Source organism: Sus scrofa, chromosome 3, assembly GCF_000003025.6.
Source record: "Sus scrofa isolate TJ Tabasco breed Duroc chromosome 3, Sscrofa11.1, whole genome shotgun sequence".
NCBI classification, from domain to species: domain Eukaryota; kingdom Metazoa; phylum Chordata; class Mammalia; order Artiodactyla; family Suidae; genus Sus; species Sus scrofa.
This window is the reverse complement of record NC_010445.4, coordinates 44,475,856-44,499,988: the sequence shown is the minus strand read 5'-3', so window position 1 is coordinate 44,499,988 and position 24,133 is coordinate 44,475,856. Positions and strand designations below refer to the sequence as shown.

The following is a 24,133-nucleotide window of genomic DNA, read 5'->3' as shown; positions in this document are numbered from 1 at the left end:
TAAAAATAAAAAATAAAGTCCTGCTTTCTCCTTGCAGTAGCTTTCCTGCAACTCACATTAATTTCTTTTTTTTTTCTTTTTTTTTCCTCCATATGGCTGCATCTGCACCATATGGAAGTTCCTGGGCTAGGGGTCGAATCAGAGCTGCAACTGCAGGCCTACACCACAGTCATAGCAGCGCCAGATCCAAGCTGCACCTGCTACGTATATCGAAGTTTGCAGTAACACCAGATCCTTAATCCACTGAGCAAGACCAGGGATCAAACCTGCATGCTCAGGGATACTAGTTGGATACTTAACCTGCTGAGCCACAACAGAACTTCTCGTTTTTCGTTTTTGTCTTTTAAATTGGAGCATAGTTTATTTACAACGTTCTGTTGGTTTCACATGTACAGCAAAGTGATTCAGTTACACATATGTGTGTGTGTATATATATAAATGTACTTTTTCAGGTTCTTTTCCATTATAGGTTATTACAAGACATTAAATATAATTCCCTGTGCTATACAATGGGTCTTTGTGGTAAGTCTATTTCGTATATAGTAGTGTGTAACTGTCAATCCCGAACTCCTCATTTACTCCCTCCTCTGCCCCCTTTAGTAACCATAAGTTTATTTATTTGTTTTTTTTGTCTTTTTGTCTTTTTGGGGGGCTGTTCCCGAGGCATATGGAGGTTCCCAGGCTAGAGGTCTAATCAGAGCTGTAGCCGCCAGCCTACGCCAGAACCACACAGGATCTGAGCCACGTCTGCAACCTACACCACAGCTCACGGCAACGCCGGATCCTGAACCCACTGAGCGAGGCCAGGGATCAAATCTGCATCCTCATGGATGCTAGTCAGATTCATTTCCACTGAGCCACTACAGGAACTCCAGAATGCTGAATCTTTTCCAGAAGGTTTTCAGTTTACTCTGCTCAGATTCATCAGAGGAAGCTCTGTATATCTGTGTTTCTGCTGAGCCATGATGGGAACTCCCTGTATTATTTTTTTAGATCCCATATATAAGTGCTATTATGAGATATTTGTCTTGCGCTCGGGGAGCGCCTCCTGGACACCCGGGTACCCACAGCCAGGACAAAGCCATGAAACCAGCGCTGCTGAAAGTGATGAGGATGAACAGAATTTGCCAGATGGTGCTGGCCACTTGCTTGGGATCCTTTATCCTGGTCATATTCTATTTCCAAAACAGGATTAAGATGGCAGAATAGAAAGACTGGAGCACAACTTCTCTCCTAAAAACAACAAAATTCACAACTAAAGACTGAGCACTCTTCACCCAAATGGACTGGAAACCTTAAAAAAAATACCCTACTCCAGAAGAAAAAGAAGAGGCCACATCAAGAGGTAGGAGGGGTGATTTCGTGATATAAACAACCCCATTCCTCCTGGGTGGGAAGCTCCACAGAATGGAAACTAACTGGTTCAAAGAGACTCACCTACAGAAGTGAGAGTTCTGAGCCACGCATCAAACTCTCACATGTGGGGATCTGGTATGGGGAGAAAGATCCCTGGAGCATTTGGCATTGAAGGCCAGTAGGGCTTGTGCACAGGAGCTCCACGGAACTGGGGGAAACAGAGACCCCTTTCTTAAAAGGCACACACAGACGTTCATGTGCACTGAGTCCCAGGGCAAAGCAAAGTCTCCAAGGGAATCTGGGACAAACCTGACTGTAGTTCTTGGAGGACATCCTGGGAAAACAGGGGTGAACGTGGCTTGTTGTGAGGGAAGGACATTGAAAGCAAAGCTCTCAGGAATATTCAGCAGCAGCGCCTTTCCCTGGAGGTGGCCATTTAGGGAAAATCTGGCCCCACCCATCAGTTAGCTGCTGAGAAGCCCTAGGATAAACAACAACCCAGGTGGGATCACAGCCCCGCCCCGCAGTAAACAGGCTACCTAAAGATCCCTCAGGCACACAGCTGCTTCTAATCCCATCCAGAGACTAAGCCCCACCCAACAGAGGGATTAGAATGGCTCCACCTACCAGGGGGCAGGCATCAGCCCCTCCCATCAGGAAGCCTACAGCAAGCCCCCATACCAACTTCATCCAGAGGGGGGCAGACATCAGAAGTAAGAGAGGCTACAATTCTACTATCTGTAAGAAGGTCACCACACCAAAAACCTATAAAAGTGAAAAGACAGAGAACTATAACTCAGATGAGGGAGAAAGGAAAAACCCCAGAAGAACAGCTAACTGAGGGGAAGATTCTTAGCCTCCAGGAAAAAGTTTTAGACTGTTGATGCTGAAGATGATGCAAGACATTGGAAATAAACCGGAGGCAAAGATGGATAACTTACAGGAAACACTGACCAAAGAGATACAAGATTTAAAACTTCAACAAGAAGAGATGCAAAATACAATAACTGAAATAAAATTCACTAGAAGCAGCTAACAGCAGAATACAGGAGGCAGAAGAACGAATAAGCGAGGTGGAGGACAGATTAGTGGAAATTACGGATGCAGAACAGAAAAGAGAAAAAAAGATTGAAAACAAATGAAGAGAGTCTCAGAGAACTCTGGGACAATGTTAAACACACCAACATCCTTATTATAGCGGTGCCAGAAGGAGAAGAGAGAGAGAAGGAGACAGAAAAAATATTCCAAGAGATAATAGCCGAAAACTTCCCTAACATGGGGAAGGAATCATTCACTCAAATCCAGGAAGCACAACGAGTACCATATAAAATAAACCCAAGGAGGAACACCCCGAGACACATATTCATCAAACTGACCAAAATTAAAGACAAAGAGAAAATACTGAAAGCAGCTAGGGAAAAGAAACAAATAACATACAAGGGAACCCCGATAAAGTTATCAGCAGATTTTTCAGCAGAAACTCTGCAGGCCAGAAGGGAGTGGCATGATATACTTCACGTGATGAAAGGAAAAAACCTCCAACCAAGATTCCTCTACCCAGCAAGGCTCTTGTTCAGATTTGAAGGAGAAATCAAAACCTTCACAGATAAGAAAAAGCTGAGAGAATTCAGAAACACTAAACCAGCCTTACAATAAATACTAAAGGAACTTCTCTAGGCAGAAAAGAACAAGAGAAGAAGGAAAGAAAAAAGAGCAGCAAAAACAAATCTAAAGTAATTAATAAAATGGCAATAAGAACATACGTAGCCATAATTACGTTAAATGTTCATGGACTAAATGCCCCAACCTAAAGACATAGACTTTCTAAATGGATACAAAAACAAGACCCATATATGTGCTGTCTTCAAGAGACCCGCTTCACTTCTACGGACACATGTAAATTGAAAGTGAGAGGATGGAAGAAAATATTTCACGCCAACAGGGATCAAAAGAAAGCTGGAGTAGCAATACTTATATCAGACAAAATAGACTTTAAAATGAAGAATATTTTAAGGGGCAAAGAAGGTCACTACATAATGATCAAAGGATCAATCCAAGGAGATGATATAACAATTTTAAATATCTATGCACCCAACAAAGGTTCACCACAGTATATAAGGCATCTGCTAACAACCTTAAAAGGACAAATTGACAATAACACAATCATAGTGGGGGACTTTAACACCCCACTTACAGCAATGGACAGATCAACCAGACAGAAAATCAATGAGGAAACACAGGCCCTGAATGAAACATTAAACCAGATGGACTTAATAGATACTTATAGAACATCCCATCCAAAAGCAACAGAATACACATTCTTCTCAAGTGCACATGGAACAGTCTCGAAGATTGATCATATCCTGGGCTACAAATCCAACCTCGGTAACTTTAAGAAAATTGAAATCATATCAAGCACCTCTTCCGACCACAATGCTATACGACTGGACAACAACAACAAGAAAAAAACTGCAAAAAACACAAACACATGGAGACTCAACAACATGCTACTAAACAACCAATGCATCACTAAAGAAATCAAAGAGGAAATTAAAAAATACCTAGCCGCAAATGACAACGAAGACACCACACTCCAAAACCTATGGGATGCAGCAAAAGCTGTTCTAAGAGCAAAGTTTGTAGCAATACAAGCCCACCTCAGGAAACAAGAAAAAACCCAAATAAACAAGATAACTTTACATTTAAAGCAGCCAGAGAGAGAAGAACAGACAAGACCTAAAGTTAGTAGAAGGAAAGAAATCATAAAGATCAGAGCAGAAATCAATGAAATAGAAACAAAGAAAACCATAGAAAAGATCCATGAAATGAAAAGCTGGTTCTTTGAAAAGATCAACAAAATTGATAAACCCCTAGCCAGACTTCTCAAGCAAAAAAGACAGAGGACTCAAATCAATAAAATTAGAAATGAAAAAGGAGAAGTAACAACGGACATCACAGAAATACAAAGGATCATAAGAGACTACTATATGCAACTATACGCCAATAAAATGGAAAACCTAGAAGAAATGGACAAATTCTTAGAAAAGCACAATCTTCCAAGACCGCAACAAGATGAAATAGAAAAGATGAACGGACCAATCACAAGAACTGAAATTGAAACTGTGATTAAAAAACTTCCAATGAACAAAAGTCCAGGACCAGATGGCTTCACAGGCAAATTCTATCAAACATTTAGAGAAGAGCTAACACCTCTCCTTCTGAAACTATTTCAAAAAATCACAGAGGAAGGGATACTCCCAAACTCATTCTATGAGGCCACCATCACCCTGATACCAAAACAGGACAAAGATTCCACAAAAAAAGAAAACTACTGGCCAATTTCACTGATGAACATTGATGCAAACATCCTCAGCAAAATACTAGCAAACCACATCCAACAATACATTACAAGGATTGTACATCATGATCAAGTGGGATTTACCTCAGGGATGTAAGCATTCTTCAATATCCACAAATCCATCAGTGTGATTCACCACATGAACAAACTGAAGAATAAAAACCATATGATCCTCTCAATAGACCCAGAAAAAGCCTTTGGCAAAATCCAACACCCATTTCTGAAAAAAACCTTCAGAAAGTGGGCATAGCAGGAATCTCAACATGATAAGGCCATATATGACAAACCCACAGTGAACATCATTTTCAATGGTGAAAAGCTGAAAGAATTCCCGCTGAGATCAGCAACAAGACAAGGATGTCCACTTTCACCACTACTCTTCAACATAGTTCTGGAAGTCCTAGCCACGGCAATCAGAGAAGAAAAAGAAATCAAAGGAATCCAAATTCGAAAGGAAGAAGTAAAACTATCCCTATTTGCAGATGACATGATACTATACCTAGAGAATCCTAAAGACTCCACCAGAAAACTGTTAGAGCTCATACATGAATTTGGCAAAGTTGCAGGATACAAAATCAATACACAGAAATCGATGGCACTTCTATGCACCTACAATGAAAGATCAGAAAGAGAAATTAGGGAAGCAATCCCGTTTACCATCGCATCCAAAAGAATAAAATACCTAGGAGTAAACCTACCTAAAGAAACAAAAATCCTGCACTCTGAAAACTACAAGCCACTGATGAAAGAAATCAAAGATGACACAAATAGATGGAAAGATATACCATGCTCTTGGACTGGAAGAGTCAATATTATCAAAATGACTCTACTACCCAAGGCAATATACAGACTCAATGCAATCCCTATCAAATTACCAAGGACATTTTTCACAGAACTCGAGCAAAATATTTTAAAGTTTGTTCGGAAGCACCAAAGACCCAGAATAGCCAAAGATATCCTGAAAAGGAAAAATGGAGCTGGAGGAGTCAGGCTCTCTAACTTCAGACTATACCACAAAGCAACAATCATCAAAACCATATGGTACTGGGACAAAGACAGAAATATAGATCAGTGGAACAGGATAGAAAGCCCAGAAGTAAACCCATGCACCTACAGCCACCTAATCTATGACAAAGGAGGCAAGAATATACAATGGAGAAAGGACAGCTTGTTCAATAAGTGGTGCTGGGAAAAGTGGATAGCCACACGGAAAAGAATGAAATTAGAACACTCCCTAACACCATATACAAAAATAAACTCAAAATGGATTAAAGACCTAGATATAAGACCAGACACTATCAAACTCCTAGAGGAAAACATAGGCCAAACACTCTCTGACATAAATGACAGCAACATCTTCTCAGATCCACCTATCAGAGTATTGACAACAAAAACAAAAATAAACAAATGGGACCTAATCAAACTTCAAAGTTTCTGCACAGCAAAGGAAACCCTAAACAACACAAAAAGACAACCCACACAATGGGAGAAAATCTTTGCAAGTGAATCAACTGACAAGGGAGTAAGCTCCACAATTTATAAACAACTTCTTGCAGCTCAATACCAAAAAAACAAACAACCCTATCAAAAAATGGGCAGAAGATCTCAACAGACAGTTCTCCAAAGAAGACATACAGATGGCCAAGAAACACTTGAAAAGATGTTCAACATCACTCATTGCTAGAGAGATGCAAATGAAAACCACTCTGAGGCACCACCTTACACCAGCCAGAATGGCCATCATCCAAAAGTCTACAAACAAGAAGTGCTGGAGAGGGTGTGGAGAAAAAGGAACCCTAGTACACTGTTGGTGGGATTGTAAATTGGTGCAACCACTGTGGAGAGCAGTATGGAGATTCCTCATAAAACTGAACATAGAACTACCATTTGATCTAGCAATCCCACTCCTGGGCATCTACCCAGAGAAAACCATGACTCGCAAAGACACATGTACTCTGATGTTCATTGCAGCACTATTTACAATAGCCAAGACATGGAAACAACCTAAATGTCCATCGACAGAGGAGTGAATCAAGAAGATGTTGTACACATACACAATGGAATATTACTCAGCCATTAAAAAGAATGAAATACCAGCATTTTTTGCAACATGGATGGACCTAGAAACTATCATGCTAAGTGAAGTCAGCCATACAATGAGACACCAACATCCAATGCTTTCACTGACATGTGGAATCTGAAAAAAGGACAGACGGAACTTCTTTGTATAACCGATGCTGACTCACAGACATTGAAAAACTTATGGTCTCCAGAGGAGACAGTTTGCGGGGTGGGAGGATGTGCCTGGGCTGTGGGATGGAAATCTTGTGAAATCAGATTGTTATGATCATTATACAACTACAGATGTGATAAATTCATTTGAATAATAAAAATTTTAAAAATAAGATATTTGTCTTTCTCTTAGTATAATAATTTCTAGGTGCATCCATTTTGCGGCAAATGTCATTATTTTATTCTTTTTTATAGCTGAGTAGTATTCCAAATATATATATATATATATAATTAATGGATAAGGAAGATGTGGAGATATATATACACATATATATATATAAGTATATATCTCCACATCTTCCTTATCCATTAATCTTTCAGTGGACACTTAGGTTGCTTCCATGTCTTTGCTGCTGTAGATAGTGCCACTAAGAACACTAGGGTGTATGTATCTTTTCAAATTAATGTTTTCATCTTTTCTAGATACATGCCAAGGAGTGGGATGGCTGGATCATATGGTAACCCTATTTTTAGTTTTTAAAGGAACTTCAATACTCTTATCCATGGTGGCATCAATTTACATCCCCCACAGTGTTGGAGGGTTCTTTTTTCTCCACACCCTCTCCAGCGTTTGTTATTTGTAGACTTTTTGATGATGGCCATTTCACATTAATTTCTACATTTAACTCATTATCCACTTACTTTTTGTGTCACACACTACTGTTACTTACTATAGTATGCTATCCTGATCTCAAATAGCACAGTAGCACTTGATCGGAATTCAGTGACAGTTGGCTTACTATTCTTTTGTCCTCTCATATGTTTTAAGCATATGTCTTACCTCTCCAGCCTGATAGCAAATTCATTTTAAGAAAAGGCACTGTCAGAGCTCCCACTGTGGTGCAACTGGATCAGTGGCAAATCTGCAGCACCAGGACACAGGTTCCATCCCTGGCCGGGCACAGCCAGGGTTAAGGATCTGGCGTTGCCACAGCTGCATGTAGGTCACAACTGCAGCTTGGATATGACATCTGGCCTGGGAACTCCATATGCACAGGGCGGACAAAAAAGAAAAAGAAAAAAGGAAAGAAAAGGCATTGTCTCAGCAGCTCTTACATCTTTTAACTCCTAATATAAGGTCAGGTAACTTTTATTTCATTTTACTATTATCATTTTATGTATTTATTTATTTATTTTCGCCACACCCATGTCATATGGAAGTTCCAATTGGAGCTGCAGTCCAATTGGAAGTTCCATAGGAGACCAATTGGAGCTGCAGTAGCTGGCCCACACCACAGCCACAGCAATGCAGGATCCAAGCCACATCTGCAACCTACACCACAGCTCACAGCAATGCCGGATCCTTAACCCACTGAGTAAGGCCAGGGATTGAACCCGCATCCTCATAGATACCAGTCGAATTCCTTTCCACTGCGCCACAATGGGAACTCCAGGTCAGGCAACTTTTAATTCTTGACGTTTTCGTTTACTTTGGTTGGCAAACAACAATATATTTAATAAAATTTGTTTAACAAGATAATTTTGAAGGGTGGCAGGATTGGTGAATTTTTATTATTATTTTCTTCTTCCAGTTTTATTGAGGTATAACTGACAAACGGCACTATAAAGTTAAGGTGTGCAGCATAATGATTTGACTTACAAACCTCATCCAATGATGATCACAATAAGTTTAGTAAACACCCATCATTTTACATAGATACAAAAATAAATAGAAAAAATTTTCCAGAGTTCCCATGGCACAGTGGTTAACGAATCCGACTAGGAACCATGAGGTTTTGGGTTCGGATTTGATCCCTGCCCTTGCTCAGTGGGTTAACAATCTGGCGTTGCCGTGAGCTGTGGTGTGGGTCGCAGACGCGGCTCGGCGTAGGCTGGCAGCTCAGCTCCGATTAGACCCCTAGCCTGGGAACCTCCATATGCTGTGGGAGCAGCCCAAGAAATGGCAAAAAGACAAAAAAAAAACCCAAAAAAAACAAAAAATTTTCCTTGTAATGAAAACTCTTAGGATTCGCTTAACAACTTTCATATGTAATATTACAGCAGTGTAAATTATAGTTGGCACATTGCTCATTATATTTTTAATACTCTTGTTATTTTTGATTACCTGGACAGTTTTGAGGAATATTGGTCAGGTATTTTGTAGAATACGTCTGATGTTTTTTTCATGGTTGGCCTTGGGGATATGGATTAGAGGAGGAAGACTGGAGTGTTAAAGAGCCATTTTCATCGAATCCCATCAAAGATACATACCAATCACAGGACTTACTGGTGCTGATGTTAGCTGTGTCACATAGCTAAGGTGATGTTGGTAAGGTTTCTCTTAAGCGACTTTTCTCCATTTCCATACTGTACTCTTTGGAAGGAAGACAATATGCACAGTCCTCATTTAAGAAGTGGGGCCAATTGACATTTTTTGTTGCTTTTGTTACAAAGTGGTTGCCAGGGGCTAGAGGTTGGGATAGAGATGTGGGTGGGGGAATAGTAAGTATGGAGTTTCTCTTTCAGGTGATAAAAATGCTCTAAAATTAGTGGTGTTGGTTGCACGAGTCTGTAATGTAGTAAGAAGTGCTGAATTGTATGCTTTAAAATGGAGAGGTTTATGTGATATGAAATACAGCTGAATAAAGCTTTAAGTTCTTTTTGTTGTTGTTGTTATTATTATTATTATTATTATTATTATTTTGTCTTTTTTTTGCTATTTCTTTGGGCCGCTCCTGCGGCATATGGAGGTTCACAGGCTAGGGGTCGAATCGGAGCTGTAGCCACTGGCCTACGCCAGAGCCACAGAAACGCGGGATCCGAGCCACGTCTGCAACCTACACCACAGCTCACGGCAACGCCGGATCCTTAACCCACTGAGCAAGGGCAGGGATCAAACCCGCAACCTCATGGTTCCTAGTCGGATTCATTAATCACTGCGCCACGACAGGAACTCCCAAGCTTTAAGTTCTTAAAGACACCAAAAGATAATCCAAAAAGGAAAAAAACAGTGAATTGGATTTTATCAAAATTAAAAATTTTTGTTCTACTAAAAACACTGTTAAGATAAGACTCGGAGTTCCCGTCATGGCTCAGTGGTTAACGAATCTGACTAGGAACTATGAGGTTGTAGGTTCGATCCCTGGCCTTGCTCAGTGGGTTAAGGATCCGCATTGCCGTGAGCTGTGGTGTAGGTTGCAGACGCGGCTCAGATCCTGCGTTGCTGTGGCTGTGGTGTTGGCCAGCGGCTATAGCTCTGGTTGGACCCCTAGTCTGGAACTCTCCATATGCCATGGGAGCAGCCCTAGAAAAAGGCAAAAAGACAAAAAAAAAAAAAAAAAAGACAAGACACAAACTGGGAGAAAATGTTACAGTTGATATAACTGACAAAAGGGTTTTATCCAGAATAACATAAAGAATTCTCAAAACCTAAGTAAAGAAAATGAACAACCTTGTTCCTTACTAAAGCTCTTATACTTAAATGAGACTGTTATGAACATGAATATAAATTGATTTATCCAATTATTGCCTGGTGAAAAGGACAGATTCTGATACTATGCAAAAAAAATTTATGACACTGTAATCAAATATAATGGAAAAAATAAAAATCAGAAAATAAAAAAAAATTTATGGTGATGAAAAAAGAGAACTTGGTGGAGTTCCTGTCGTGGCGCAGTGGTTAACGAATCCGACTAGGAACCATGAGGTTACGGGTTCGATCCCTGGCTTTGCTCAGTGGGTTAAGGATCTGGCACTGCCATGAACTGTGGTGTGGGTCGCAGAAGCGGCTCGGATCCTGAGTTGCTGTGGCTCTGGCGTAGGCCGGTGGCTACAGCTCTGATTAGACCCCTAGCCTGGGAACTTCCATATGCCAAGGGAGCAGCCCTAGAAAAGGCAGAAAAAAAAAAAAAAAAAAAAAAAAAAAGAACTGGGTAAGATACTTTGTATAATATTTGACCAATGTTACCATTATTCTGAGAGGTTTTTTGGCTAAGACTAATCCATCATTAATCATAACAGAATCATTATTATATTTTCCTTTACTTAGCTTATAATTTATACTACAATCCTTTATGGCTTTTTCTGAATTCTGAAGATAACTATTTTTTAAATGTCTCATTACAGTTTGAGCAAGTATAGTAGCGAAATTGATGGCTAGAGATAAAGAAAAAAACCTTTTTCATACGCTCATTAGAAACAGAATTTATCCATAATTAAATCAAAAGTAAGTTTTGTGGTTCCTAAGTTAAAGCAGTGTCCTTTCACGCATTTGTCTGCTTCTGGAGTAAAGTGTCTACAGTTCTACCTCGGTCTTGAAGCAGAGGCTGACAGCAATCTGAGTTTGGCCATATCCGTTTATTCCGGAAAGCCTGGCTCTGTGATACAGTCCTCAACTGCGGCTCTTTTGATGTTTCTTCCAGAAGACCAGTTACTCTTGGGCAAGCTAGAACCCTCAAGAGGAGGTAATAGCTGGCTTAACTCCAGCTATTCTGGTACATGTAGTACATGTCCAGGCAGGTGGCAGCTAGTTAGAGGCTTAGTTTTTCATTTTTAATCACATTTTATTGCTGTACATGGAGCTGTCCCTCACATCTCAAACTGATTCATGGGAATATTTGGGGGACCTCCTTGATTTTATGGGGGAGAAAAGAGAGAGAAAAAGCCGTATTCTCCAAGCTCTAGTTATCTCAGAAGGACCAGAAACTTGAAAGAATTCAGAAACAATTGTTTCCTGTCCATCACACACTGTGACTTGTTCATTCAGTTGTTATTTAAACCATTTAAAATGCCCTGAAAATGTCGACTCATTTGTTCCCTCAATATATCAAAGCAGTTTAAACTGGTTCCATCAATCGTGTGCATTTTCTCCCGTGACTGAAGGAATCAGAAAGATCTGTGTTTTTGGAGTTCCCGTCGTGGCTCAGTGGTTAACGAATCCGACTAGGAACCATGAGGTTGCGGGTTCGATCCCTGGCCTCACTCAGTGGGTTAAGGATCCGGCATTGCCGTGAGCTGTGGTGTAGGTCGCAGATGTGGCTCGAATCCCACGTTGCTGTGGCTCTCGCATAGGCCGGCGGCTACAGCTCCGATTCAACCCCTGGTCTGGGAACCTCCATATGCCAAGGGAGCAGCCCAAGAAATGGCAAAAAGACAAAAAAAAAAAAGAAAAATCTGTGTGTTTGCACTGCATTGAGCTACACAGAACCTACAATAACAAGCTTTCAGGATCTATTTGTTCCCTCAAATTGAGATATGGAAAAATTACAGAAAAACAAGTGATGGCAAAAGATGAGTTATTATACCTCATTTTTGTGAGGAAGAGAGGAGGCTTTTTTCCCATCTCTAAATTTTCACACATACAGAAGGATCTAGAAGTTTAGATTTTATGACTTCAGCTATGGGTCATAGGAAATGAGGGATTCAAAAACTCACAAGTCCAGGAGTTCCTGTTGTGGCTCAGTGCGTTAAGGACCCAACGCGGTCTCTCAGGATTCAGGTTTGATCCCTGGACTCACTTGGTGGGTTAAGGATCCAGCATTGCCACAAGCTGTGGCATAGACTGCAGCTGCAGCTCTGATTCAACCCCTAGACCAGGAACTTCTATATACCACAAGTGCAGCCATAAAAAGGAAAAACAAAGAAACAAAAAAAAAACAAACCCAAAACTCATGAGTCCAGCAGCTCCAGCAAACACACACACACACAATTTTTTTTTTTTTTTGGTCTTTTTGTCTTTTCTAGGGCCACTTCCTGCGGCATATGGAGGTCCCCAGGCCAGGGGTCTAATCGGAGCTGTAGCCACTGGCCTAGGCCACAGCCACAGCAACGCCAGATCTGAGCCGTGTCTGCGACCTACACCACAGCTCACGGCAATGCCGGACCCTTAACCCATTGAGCAAGACCAGGGATCAAACCCGCAACCTTATTGTTCCTAGTCGGATTCGTTGACCACTGCACCACGACAGGAACTCCCGCAATTTTTTTTTTTCACAGAACTGCACCTCTAGAGGCAAACACACAGGCCAAACAGCATTGAGGAGGCCAGAGATAACAGTCCCCAGAGACAATCAAAAATTATTATCAATTAGGTTTTCTTTTTTATTTCTGGCCTTAGGCATGTGGAAGTTCCGGGGCCAGGGATCAAACCCATGCCACAGCACTAACCAGAGCCACAGCAGTGACAATGCCAGATCCCCAACTCTCTGAGCCCACCAGGGAACTCCTCAATCAGGTTTTCTATTTTGTACCATCTTGCCATTACCAAGAATCTACAAGAAACAGACCTCTGCAATTTCAGTATGTTGTTCAGCAAACGGAATCTTTTATATCTACCACCTCCATTCTCCCAATAAACTATAACAACTACAAACATCTTCTTTCTGGAATGGTTTGGGGAAGAAAAATGGAGTCTTCTACATGTCCCATCTAAATTCCTCTAGAACTACAAAGGATTTAGACTACTAGGATTTTGTTCCAGAAGCTAAATGGAGTTGCTTGAAAGCATCACTTCAGTTCCCCATCAGATTACAAATTCTAGATCCCTGTGCTTCTGGTATGTTCTTTAGTAGTGGCTGAGTAGAGATTCCTATATCCACCATCCCAATCTCCTCCAATCTTCAACTGCTGGACACTTGTACTTTTATGCTGATTCAAGACTCTGCTAAGCAGCATCTCAGTGCTTCAGTGAATGCTGATGTCTAGATATTTGCACATCCCAGATGTTCAGCATGGCAAAAGGAATCCAGAAGTTGCAAGGGCTAGACACTGGTTCTTCCAGTTTGTCATTCACCTCTCCAAATGTAGTCTCTTACACTGTCTAATACCAGTCCTGTTGACTCTTAAACAACACAGATTTGAACTTTGAGGGTCCATTTACACTCAGATTTCTTTCTTTCTTTTTTCTTTTTGTCTTTTTAGGGCTGCACCTGCAGATATAGAAGTTACCAAGCTAGGGGTTGAATTGGAGCTGTAGCCACTGGCCTACACCACAGCCACAGCAATGCCAGATCTGAGCTGTGTCTGCAATTTATACTGCGGCTCATGGGAATGCCGGATCCTTAACCCACTGAGCGGGGCCAGGGATTGAACCCCCATACTCGTGGATACTAGTCGGGATAATTACCATTGAGCCACAATGGGAACTCTAGATTTTTTTCGATAAATATGACACCAGAGTTCTTTTGTGGTGCAGCAGGTTAAGGATCTGGTGTTGTCACTGCAGCAGCTTGGGTTCTACTGTGGCCTGGGTTTGATCCCTGGCCTGGGAAATTCCACATGCCATAGGCATGGCCATAAATAAGTAAATAAGTAAATATGGTACCTTATATAAATATGCATTTTTTTTTTTTTGGCCATGCTTGTGTCATGTAGAAGTTCCTGGGTCAGGGATTGAACCTGAGCCACAGCAGTGACCCAAGCTACAACAGTGATAACACTAGATCCTTAACATGCTGAGCCACCAGGGAACTCCCTATTTTTCAAGTTATGTTTTCACTTTTGATGTCTAATGTTAGTCATACGTGTACTATCTACAGTGTTTTGTATCATATAAGACTATTTAATATCAATATAGGTATTGACATGTTTTACATCTTTTAAACACGTGATATAAACTTATGGTATTGGTAAATACAGTACAGTACTATAAATGTATTTTTTCTTCCCTAATGCTTTCTTTTTTTTCCCTAAGGCCTTCTTTAAAACATGCTCTTTTCATCAGTTGTATCATTTTTTAAGATTCCACATATAAGTGGAATATGATATTTGTCTCTGACAGTTTCACTTAGTATGATCATCTCTAGGTCTATCCATCTTGCTTGCAAATGGCAATATTTCAATCTTTTTATGGCTGGTAATATACCATTGTGTATACATACTATATCTTCTTTATCTGTTCATCTCTTGATGGACACTTAGATTGCTACCATGTCTTGGCTATTGTGAATAGTGTTGCTCTGAACTTTGGGGTGCATGTATCTTCTCAATTAGAGTTTTCTCCAGATATATGCCCATGATAGGGATTGCTGGACCATATACTAATTCTGTTTTTAGTTTTTTAGGGAACCCCTATACTATTCTCCATAGTGGCTGCACCAATTACATCCCCACTAACAGTTGAGGACAGTTTCCTTTTTTCCACACCCTCTCTAGCATTTAGTATCTTAGACTTTTTGATAATGGCCGTTCTGACTGGTGTGAGGCGATACCTCATTGTAGTTTTGATTTGCATTTCTCTCATAATTAGTGATGTTGGGCATCTTTTCATATCCTGACTGTCTGTCATCTGTCACATCCCCGACTTGAGGAAAACTGCTACAAGGCTGTTTTCTTCCCTCTCCATATTTTCAGTTGAGCATAGGACTTTCTGCTGCCTTCCCTCCAGGTTTCCTCCTGCCCCCAAGCACAGCAGCAGGCTCCTGGGTACGTATGTGAAACTGCTCTGCTGTACTTTAGAATTAGCTTCTTAGCAGCAGATCCCCTCACTGTTCACATCTGTTCATCTGGCCCCTTGAGATCCGTGTCACCCTGAGAGACTAGGGATGCCAGGTGATGTCACCATGCTGATGTTACTTTTGCTGTCAGTGTAATAACCAATCTAAATCCATTTGGGCTTGTTGTCTCCTTACAGCCAAATATACCCCAAGTGACCACCAGCCTAGGAGTCAGGGACTGCTGGATCAGAAAGCAGCGTAAATGGAAATGGAGTAAGGAGATGATGTCAGAGAGGAAAGAGGACCACGTCTTCTAAGACCTTGTCAGCCACAGGCAGGACTTTGACTCTTTTGCAGGGAGAAAGCAGGAACCACCAGTGGAGTTGTGATTAGAGGAATGCCAAGATTTAGCTCACGTTGTCAAAGGATCACATTAAAATACATTAACTCTAGCGGCTGCCCCCTTGGCCCCTACACACTTTATCACTGCGGGGCTATCTCTTTCCGCTAGTGTTCTGCACTTTTTCCTTGACGATCTTCCATGACCATCACGTCTTTGACAAGGGGACACAGTGGTTCTTCCCCCGGGGGGAGGAGAGTTCCTAAAGGCCAGGGCTGGTCTCTCACCTTTGGCCCGATACCCGAGGCGGTGTAGGCGGGGAGCGCTCGGCCGGGAGCCGGTGGATGCGGCGCTCAGAAAGATCGCCTACCACTGTGGCCTTGTCCTCTGGGAGAGCTGCTGCTGCCTGAGTTTTCTGGGTCCACTAAGCCTGGATTGCGGGGTCGCCGCTGCCCGGGAGCCGCTGGCCCCTCCTCTTAGGTCTGGTGGCTGCCTCGGGCGTCTTCTACTCCTCTGGAACTTTATCTCCTCCCTCTGTCCCTCCCACCTGCACGTGTTGGACGCCGGGACCGCCCAGAGGCCTGGGCCGGGTTCTCCTCTCCACCTCCGGTCGCCCCTCCCCTTTACGGCCCCCACCTCCTCCCCTCTCTCCTGTCCCCTCGCCCCCACCCCACATCCAGGTCCGCCCAGACCAGCCCCTCCCCGCCCCTCTAGTCCAGCCTTGTCCCCTTACTCCTCCTCCTCGGCCCTCCTCTCCCCCCCGCCTTCCCGCCCGCTTCCCAACCCAACTGGCTAGGGTCCGCTCGGACTCGGCCCCCGGCCCGCCCCCTCCAGCCCTCAGCGCCTCCCGCCGCTGCTCGGCTTCGCCACTTCGGGGTTGGAGCTGCCCGGGCCGCCGGTACTGGGCCGCTTCTCTGGCGCGCTTGGCGGACGACGCGGCGTGTTCCAGACGTCTGTCTCTCCGTCGGTCCAGAGAGAATTTCCAGATCCGCGCCCCAGGATGGGACGGGCTCTGCTGCTGCTCTTGCGGTGGCTCCTCCTCCCCGCGCTCTGGAGGGGAGGTGAGTGCCCGGGGCCAGGGGCCCGGCGCTGGGGGCTGGGGGCTCGCGGCCGGGAGCTGGGAGGTGGGAGCGCACCGACCTGGGCGCACCCGGCTGCAAGAAAGTTTGCAAACATCTCCCCGCGCCCCAGCGGTGCCAGGCGCTGGCGCGCAGGAGTTTCTAGCAACCCACTGTCCCCGCACCCAGGCTGGGTCGTGGGCGCGCGTCCCGGTGGAGTCGGGAAGGGGTGGGTACCGAGGGCTCCCCTTAACCGCCCAGGGGGAAATCGAGCTTGACTGGAAGCGCTGCAAGCCCAAAAGTTTTGCGCGGAGAGGAACGCTGGTCGCAGGTCTGGCGCGGAATGCGCCAGAAACTTTGCCCTGGACTTGGTTGCGCGGTTGGACCCTGGCTGTGGCGGGAGTTCTGGGAGCGGCAGACCCCATCTCCAGGGGGACCCGCGCCCGGAGACCAGCAGACTGTGGGAGTTGGGGTCGCAGTCCCGGTGCTGATCCACCCAGGCTGGGGTGCGACCGAAAGGGACTGCGGACCCGGCTGCTCCGCTTGAGCCCTTATGGACAACATTAGCAAGGACACCCTGTGAGCGTGGCGGCCCCGGAAAGGGGGGAAACATTCTTTTCACCCCTATTATTGCTGAATAGAAACTGTTGTGTGTGGACCGTGTTTAGGGTTTATCTCGATTCTGCTAGACTTTCCAATATAAGACCCTGGGTCGGGAAGTCGAGGCAAGGAACCCAGGTCCCAGTCTGCACCAGCAGCTTGTTTGGAGGGTAAGTGATTAACAGGTTCGATGTTTAATTGCTGATGGCATTTCTTGAGGAAGCTGGAAAAAACTTAACCAGGCTTTATACTGAATAAACACATCATAAGCATTTTTTTTCCTTAACTGAAAGATTTAGCTTTCACCTCATTATAGTCAAAAGATTTTTTAAGAATACCTGGAGAGTTCGATTTCTAGTTAAGCCATTTAGCTTCACATTTTTTTCCTCTGAGATTTTCATTGGCGAACTTAGTTGCTCAAATAAGAAATTCTTAAGCAGTGCACCCTCTGGTTACACATTAAATTGCATATGCAGTTTATAATTTGAGGCAGTGTAGCCATTCGAAGCAAACATCTACAGCCTAAATCAAGCAAAGAACTAAAACAGTTCTGTTTTTAACCCCCAACCCCTTACAAACCCCTCAAAAACTCCTCAGCATTTCTGCCAGATCCATTTTCCATAATCTGCTACTAATCTGTTATATTTTGCCACTAGGGAAGGCTGGCCATTTTTGGAGGTAGTGAATATAGTGAAAATTATGGATAAAGTAGTAACATAAATGACAGTTTTGGTGGAAGGTATTTTTTAAATGAAGTTTTTCTTTTCCTTGTCTTTTTTTTTTTTTTTTTCCCTTGTCTTTTTAGGAACACACCGGCGGCATATGGAAGTTCCCAGACTAGGGGTCGAATCAGAGCTGCAGCTGCTGGCCTATACCGCAGCTCATGGCAATGCCAGATCCTTAACCCACTGAGCAAGGCCAGGGATCCAACCCAAATCCTCATGAATACTAGTCAGGTTCATTACCACTGAGCCACAATGGAAACTCTTTTTCTAATTTTTTAAAAAAGCTGTGGCGTTCCCTTGTGATTCAATAGTTAACGAAGGATCCATGAGGATGTGAATTCAATCCCTGGCTTTGCTCAGTAGGTTAAGGATCTGTCGTTGCTGTGAGTTGTCGTGTAGTTTGCAGACATGGCTCAGATGCTGCGTTGCTGTGGCTGTGGTGTATAGGCCAACAGGCAGCTCCGATTCGACCCCTAGCCTGGGAACCTCCATATGCCATGAGTGTGGCCCTAAAATAGAAAAAAAAAAAAAAAAAAAAAGCTGTAACAAAGAACTTTTGTAGCTAATAATCACTTGAGTCAGATAATCACAAAAGGTCTGTTAAAACCTACCCAGCTGGAAAAATGAAAAATTTCTCCTACCTTTTGTTTTTATCTTGAATTTACCCGTGAGATGTCGGATAGTGTCAACATTTTACTTTGTGAAAGGCTCAAAGAATGAGATTCTCACTGGCAGAACTAGAGCAGAAGTAAGAGTGCTGTAGAAAGAGATTAAAAGCAGAAATTAGATGCTACGTTTTAAGATTTTTAAATTGCCGTGTTGTGGGTCCAAGTGGTTTGCTGACCAGACAGCAGAGGGGAGAGAGAGACAGGGTGTGATGGTGTGTAGACTCTACACTGTAGAGAAATGGATAATTACAGTCTGTGGCTCACTTTAACCCAGGAATCCTCCCTACCCTAACCCCCACCCCTACCCATACACAGAAACACCATCCCACAAACACACTCAGAACTGAAACTGCTGAACCAGGGGCATTTCAGGGCTTTCCAATCAGTCCGTTCTGTGCTGTCTCTGATGGGGGTGCCAGTGAGCAACAAATCAGGCAAAGGCTAGCTCTCTAGAGGGCCCAGGAGAGGCTAGAGGAGGAGAAATAAAGAAGTGGATAAAAGTGGAGGCATTGCGATGACCTAGCTGGTGGTGAGGCTGTGCTTGGCCCTTAGTGCCACTCCGAGAACTGATTGGGCTTTTAAAACTCTTCAATGTTACGCAACACTGTAAACCAACTATACTTCAATAAAACTTTAAAAAATGAGAGGAGTTCCTGTTAGGGCTCAGAGGTTAACGAACCCGACTAGTATCTAGGATGCAGGTTCAATCCTGCCTCGCTCAGTGAGTTAAGCATCCGGCTTTGCTATGGCTGTGGTGTAGGCCAGCAGCTGCAGCTTCCATTCAACCTCTAGCCTAGGAACCTCCATATGTCATGGGTGTAGACCTAAAAAGACCAAAAAAAAAAAAAAAAAAAAAAAAGAGAGAGAGAGAAGATAAAACCACTTTCTTCAATGTTAGCATTTCTCTCCCAAACTGAAGCTGTAACCATATTACAATATATTGTAAACATTTTCCCAGAAAGAACTGTAAGATATCTCGGTGATTATGGGCTTTGTGTCAATGGGGCCAAAGAGTTTTTGGAAGCAAGCAGGGTATAGTTTAGAAAGAAGTGGAGTTCCCATCATGGCTCAGTGGTTAACGAGTCCGACTAAGAACCATGAGGTTGTGGGTTTGGTCCCTGGCCTTGCTCAGTGGGTTAAGGATCTGGCGTTGCCGTAAGCTGTGGTATAGGTCGCAGATGCGGCTCGGATCCCGCGTTGCTGTGGCTGTGGCTGTGGCTGTGGCTGTGGCTGGTGGCTACAGCTCTGATTAGACTCCTAGCCTGGGAAACTCTATATGCTGCGGCAGCGGCCCAAGAAATGGCGAAAAGACAAAAAAAAAAAAAAAAAAAAAGAAAGTAATTTTTCGAATTAGTCTGAGCCACTTTCTTAAAGCTATGACTAGAACACTTTCTTAAAGCTGTGACTAGAACACAATTATTTTTAAAATTAATTATAATTATATTTTTAGAAATATTTTCAGAATTAATTAGAAATAATTTCCAGGTAATCCTAAGAGTGGAGCCAGGGGCTTGCCAGTCAGAGTAGGTTACAAATAGCTTGAATCTTTAGATGCCAGCGAATTGGGAACATACCCAATTAAAGAAACTGAGCTCAGACCTTGGTTTCTATGGGTTCCTTCACCTGCCAGTGAACACACCTAGAACCTTTGCTTCCCACATAATAGCCAGTATGAGAATTTAAAGATGTATTGGAGCATATTGTCCATTTTCTAAAATCCTCCAGTGGGCTCTGTTCCTTACCAGGGTTGGAAAGGACTCGGACCTTCCTCTCCCACTTTGACTCATTTACAATTACTTCCCCCTTTTTCTTGCTGCTGCAGCCACAAGGGTCTTCTTTCTAGCATGTTTTTTTAAAAAAATTATTATTATTGTTATTAAATTATTATTATTGTTATTAAAATTATTACTTGTCTCTTTAGGGCTGCACCCATGCTGTATAGAAGCTAGGGGTCGAATCAGAGCTGTAGCTGCTGGCCTACACCATAGCCACAGCAACACGGCATCCAAGCTGTGTTTGCCACCTACACCACAACTCAGAGCAACACTGGATCCTTAACCCACTGAGCAAGGCCAGGGATCGAACCCTCGTGCTTATGGATATTAGTTCGGCTCATTGTCGCTGAGCCACATGGGAACTCCCTTTCTAGCACTTTTGTTATGGATGTTTCCTCTGGGTGGAATCTTTTCCCCAAGAAGTTGGCACACTGGATCTTTCTAGTCTTTTGGGTTTCAACTCAGATGTTCTCCTGGATAGGCCTTCCCTCACCCCCAGCACTGCCAAAGTTACACACACACACACACACACTCTCTCTCTCTCTCTCTCTCTCTCTCTCTCTCTCTCTCCCTCTCTCTCTTTCTCCATTAAATAATACAATGCTCATTTCAAGTGCTCCTCATCTATGGATGGCATCAAAGAACCAGACCTCTGTGGATCTCACCATGTGCTTCTCCAGCTCTTCTCTTCCTACTGGTCTTCCAGAAACAATTGTCGCAACTTCCTTGACCTTGTGCTTGGGGCTTGGTTGCTAGAAAACAATCTTTTATTTCACTGTGATGCCAAAGTGATTTCATTGCAGAAAGATTAGGTTAAATTTTTGAACTATTTTAAGGCCAATACAGCAAGATATTTTATATTCCGTTAACTAATCCAACTTAGAAAAAAAATCAAAAGGCGATTTTTCATGTTAAAGACAGTTTCATTTTCTTTTATGGCATATGGAAGTTCCTGGGCCAAGGGTTTGAATCTGAGCCCTAGTTGACCTGAGCTGCTGCAGTCAGGTTCTTAACCCACTGTGCTGTAGTGGGAACTCCTAAAGACACAGTTTTAACAGCTCCTTGCTCAGGGCAGATTGTCCACTGCCCAGGTTGTCGTGGTGTCAGGTGCCTTGACTTTGCCCTGTTGTTACTAGTTTAATCTAATCCCAAAGCGCAGGGCTTTGGGTTGGGATACATCTTAGCAGGAGGTTAATTATTATAAAACCTAAAAGAAAAGCTCACCTTATGTGATTCTTGGGATTGGAATGAATGTGTTAACAGGGGCTGCAGCTGGGGGGCTGAGTGGCCAGCATGCTGGCCCTCCTGTCCTGCCTGGCTGACCTCTGGGAAGCCCTGGGGGCAGTGGCAAAGTCTCAGGACTTCAGTTTCCAGTGGGCTTCTTTGCTATTCATGAGACCATTGGGAAGATAAATGAGCCAAGGCTCTGAAACTATTAGCCATTATTACCAATTATTCTTACCATCATTACCATTTTATTACCATTATTACCAGTGCAACCTCTCCCTTCTGAACTCAAATTTGGGGGTAATTGTTATTCTTAAACAAGATGTATTGAGGGGGAAAGTTTCTTCTTTTCTCCCTGAAATGTATCCTAAATTGCAACTTGAAATAAGAGGGCAGAGGTGTGGGCCACCCCCTACTCTTCATAGAGCTTTGTTGGAGGGGCTGAGGGGTGTCCACCCCCAGCACTGAAGTCCTTGCTGTGTTTCTCTAAGACTGTTTCCTAGTAGTGCTGTGAGCAAAACCCAGGCTTGCAGGCTCACGAGAGGCAGGGCCTGTCCTGACCACTCCCCCTCCCCATAACCTTCGTTTGTTGAATTCAAACTTAACTTAGTACAGGAATAGCTTCCTGTCATGTGCCTCTCAGGAAGGTATAAAAATGAAGTCCAATTCCTGCTCAGCTTTTCCCTTGTAACTCTACTCTAACGTGGGTGTGGTTTTGTTTTGTATTTTTTATTTTGTTTTGTTTTTTCAATATAAACATCCAGATAATTCCTTTCCTTTTTACCAGCTAAAACTAGGTTTGCCAAATTAAATCTTCTGGCTGCAGTGGATAGAGAATGAGGCCTCGTTTCTTAGATGACGCCCGTGTCATCTGTGTGCCTGTGCCTTTGCAGGTCCTGTAGCCAATGCACTGGCCAGGGAGCCTCAGGTGCGTTCCCAGCTCCCAGATGCTTCCTGCTGGGTGGCAGGTGTGAGCGAGCCCCCAGGTACCCTGGGAAAGGCCCAGACTCCTCTGCCTCCCACACTCTGGGCATTTGCTAACCTTTGACCCAGAGGTAACTTGCTCCCTTTCCTGTTCCTTGTTCCAGCTTTGCTGCCTCCAGCAAAAATGCTGAAAATGCAGCCTGGCAGGGGTTGGGAATTCCAGAAGGATCTGAAAGCCCGTCTTGGAGAACAGGAATACTGAGAGTACCTGCCAACCCAGCACTTTCTCCCTACTAGGCCTTTGCTTTCTTTGTCAGAAATGTGGCTGTTGAACTGTATGAAAGGTTTTTTTTCTTTTTAAGTTTTATTGACGTATAGTTAATTTATAAGGCTGCGATCATTTCTGCTGTACCACAAAGTGACCCAGTCGCACATACGCACATATCTATTCTCTCTGATTCTTTTCCCACATAGATGATCACAGAATACTGGGCAGAGTTCTCTGTGCTATGCAACAGGTTGCTGTTGGCCCATCATTCCATATACCTCAGTGTGCATATGCCAATCATATGGAAGATTCTTAACCACAGCGAGGGCCCGATCTTCTGCGGTTTTGTGAGGCCCTGGAACCTTAGCCCCGCCTGCACCTGGAGCAGCTGGGCAACCCTCCCTCTTTTTGGTTGCTGTGCCACTCCCACTGTGTGGGCCTTCTTCAGCCACAGGATCCTGTGGGCATGGCCAGACCATCCAGGTCACCTCCCTAGGTCCCAGTGTTTTAAAGTGAAGAAAGTTATGTCTTAAACAATTCATTGAGAAACCTGCACTCCATTCAAAATCATTTTATGGAGTTTCCTTTGTGGCACAGTGGAAATGAATCCAACTAGGAACCATGAGGTTGCAGGTTCAGTCCCTGGCCTCAATCAATGAGTTACGGATCCGGCGTTTCCTTGAGCTGTGGTGTAGTTTGCAGATGCGGCTTGGATCCTGTGTTGTTGTGGCTGTGGTGTAGGTGGGCAGCTGTAGCTCCGATTTCAACCCCTAGCCTGGGAACCTCCATATGCTGCAGGTATGGCCCTAAAAAGCAAAAAAAAAAAAAAAAAAAAAAAAAAAAAACCCAAAAAACAAAAAAAATTTTTATTTTCTCCTTTTGCCCATTTCATCTACTGTTAGAGCTGCTTTCACTTAGTGGTTAAATGGCTTTTTCAGGAGTCTTGGGGGTGGCAGGGGTGGAGAAGGAGCAGGGCAGAGGGGAAAGGGGGACAGAGACAGAGAATGGAGACAGATGTTGACTTTATGTTTGGGCCAAGATTGTCTATGAGAAATTTTCCACCAAAAGCTAAGAATATGTGAGCAACTTGGGGTGGGAGAAAGACCATTTTATTTCATATTCGCGATGCATAGTTATTTGTGGCAGCAAATTTTATGCTTGTCTGTTCCT

General features: G+C 43.4%; 2 protein-coding genes across 2 annotated transcripts in view; one reads left to right on the top strand and one right to left on the bottom strand.

The window, feature by feature from the left end:
* Window positions 1-16,028, bottom strand: part of ANAPC1 (anaphase promoting complex subunit 1) — a 121,075-nt gene extending 105,047 nt beyond the window's left edge. Inside the window, exon 1 of the mRNA XM_021087035.1 lies at window positions 16,006-16,028. The gene's annotated coding sequence lies outside the window, so the exon portion shown is untranslated. The remainder of the gene's footprint in view (window positions 1-16,005) is intronic.
* Window positions 16,589-24,133, top strand: part of MERTK (MER proto-oncogene, tyrosine kinase) — a 134,024-nt gene continuing 126,479 nt past the window's right edge. The window contains exon 1 of the mRNA XM_021087030.1: window positions 16,589-16,779. Within this exon, the coding sequence (XP_020942689.1) occupies window positions 16,719-16,779 (61 nt within the window). The 5' untranslated portion in view covers window positions 16,589-16,718. The remainder of the gene's footprint in view (window positions 16,780-24,133) is intronic.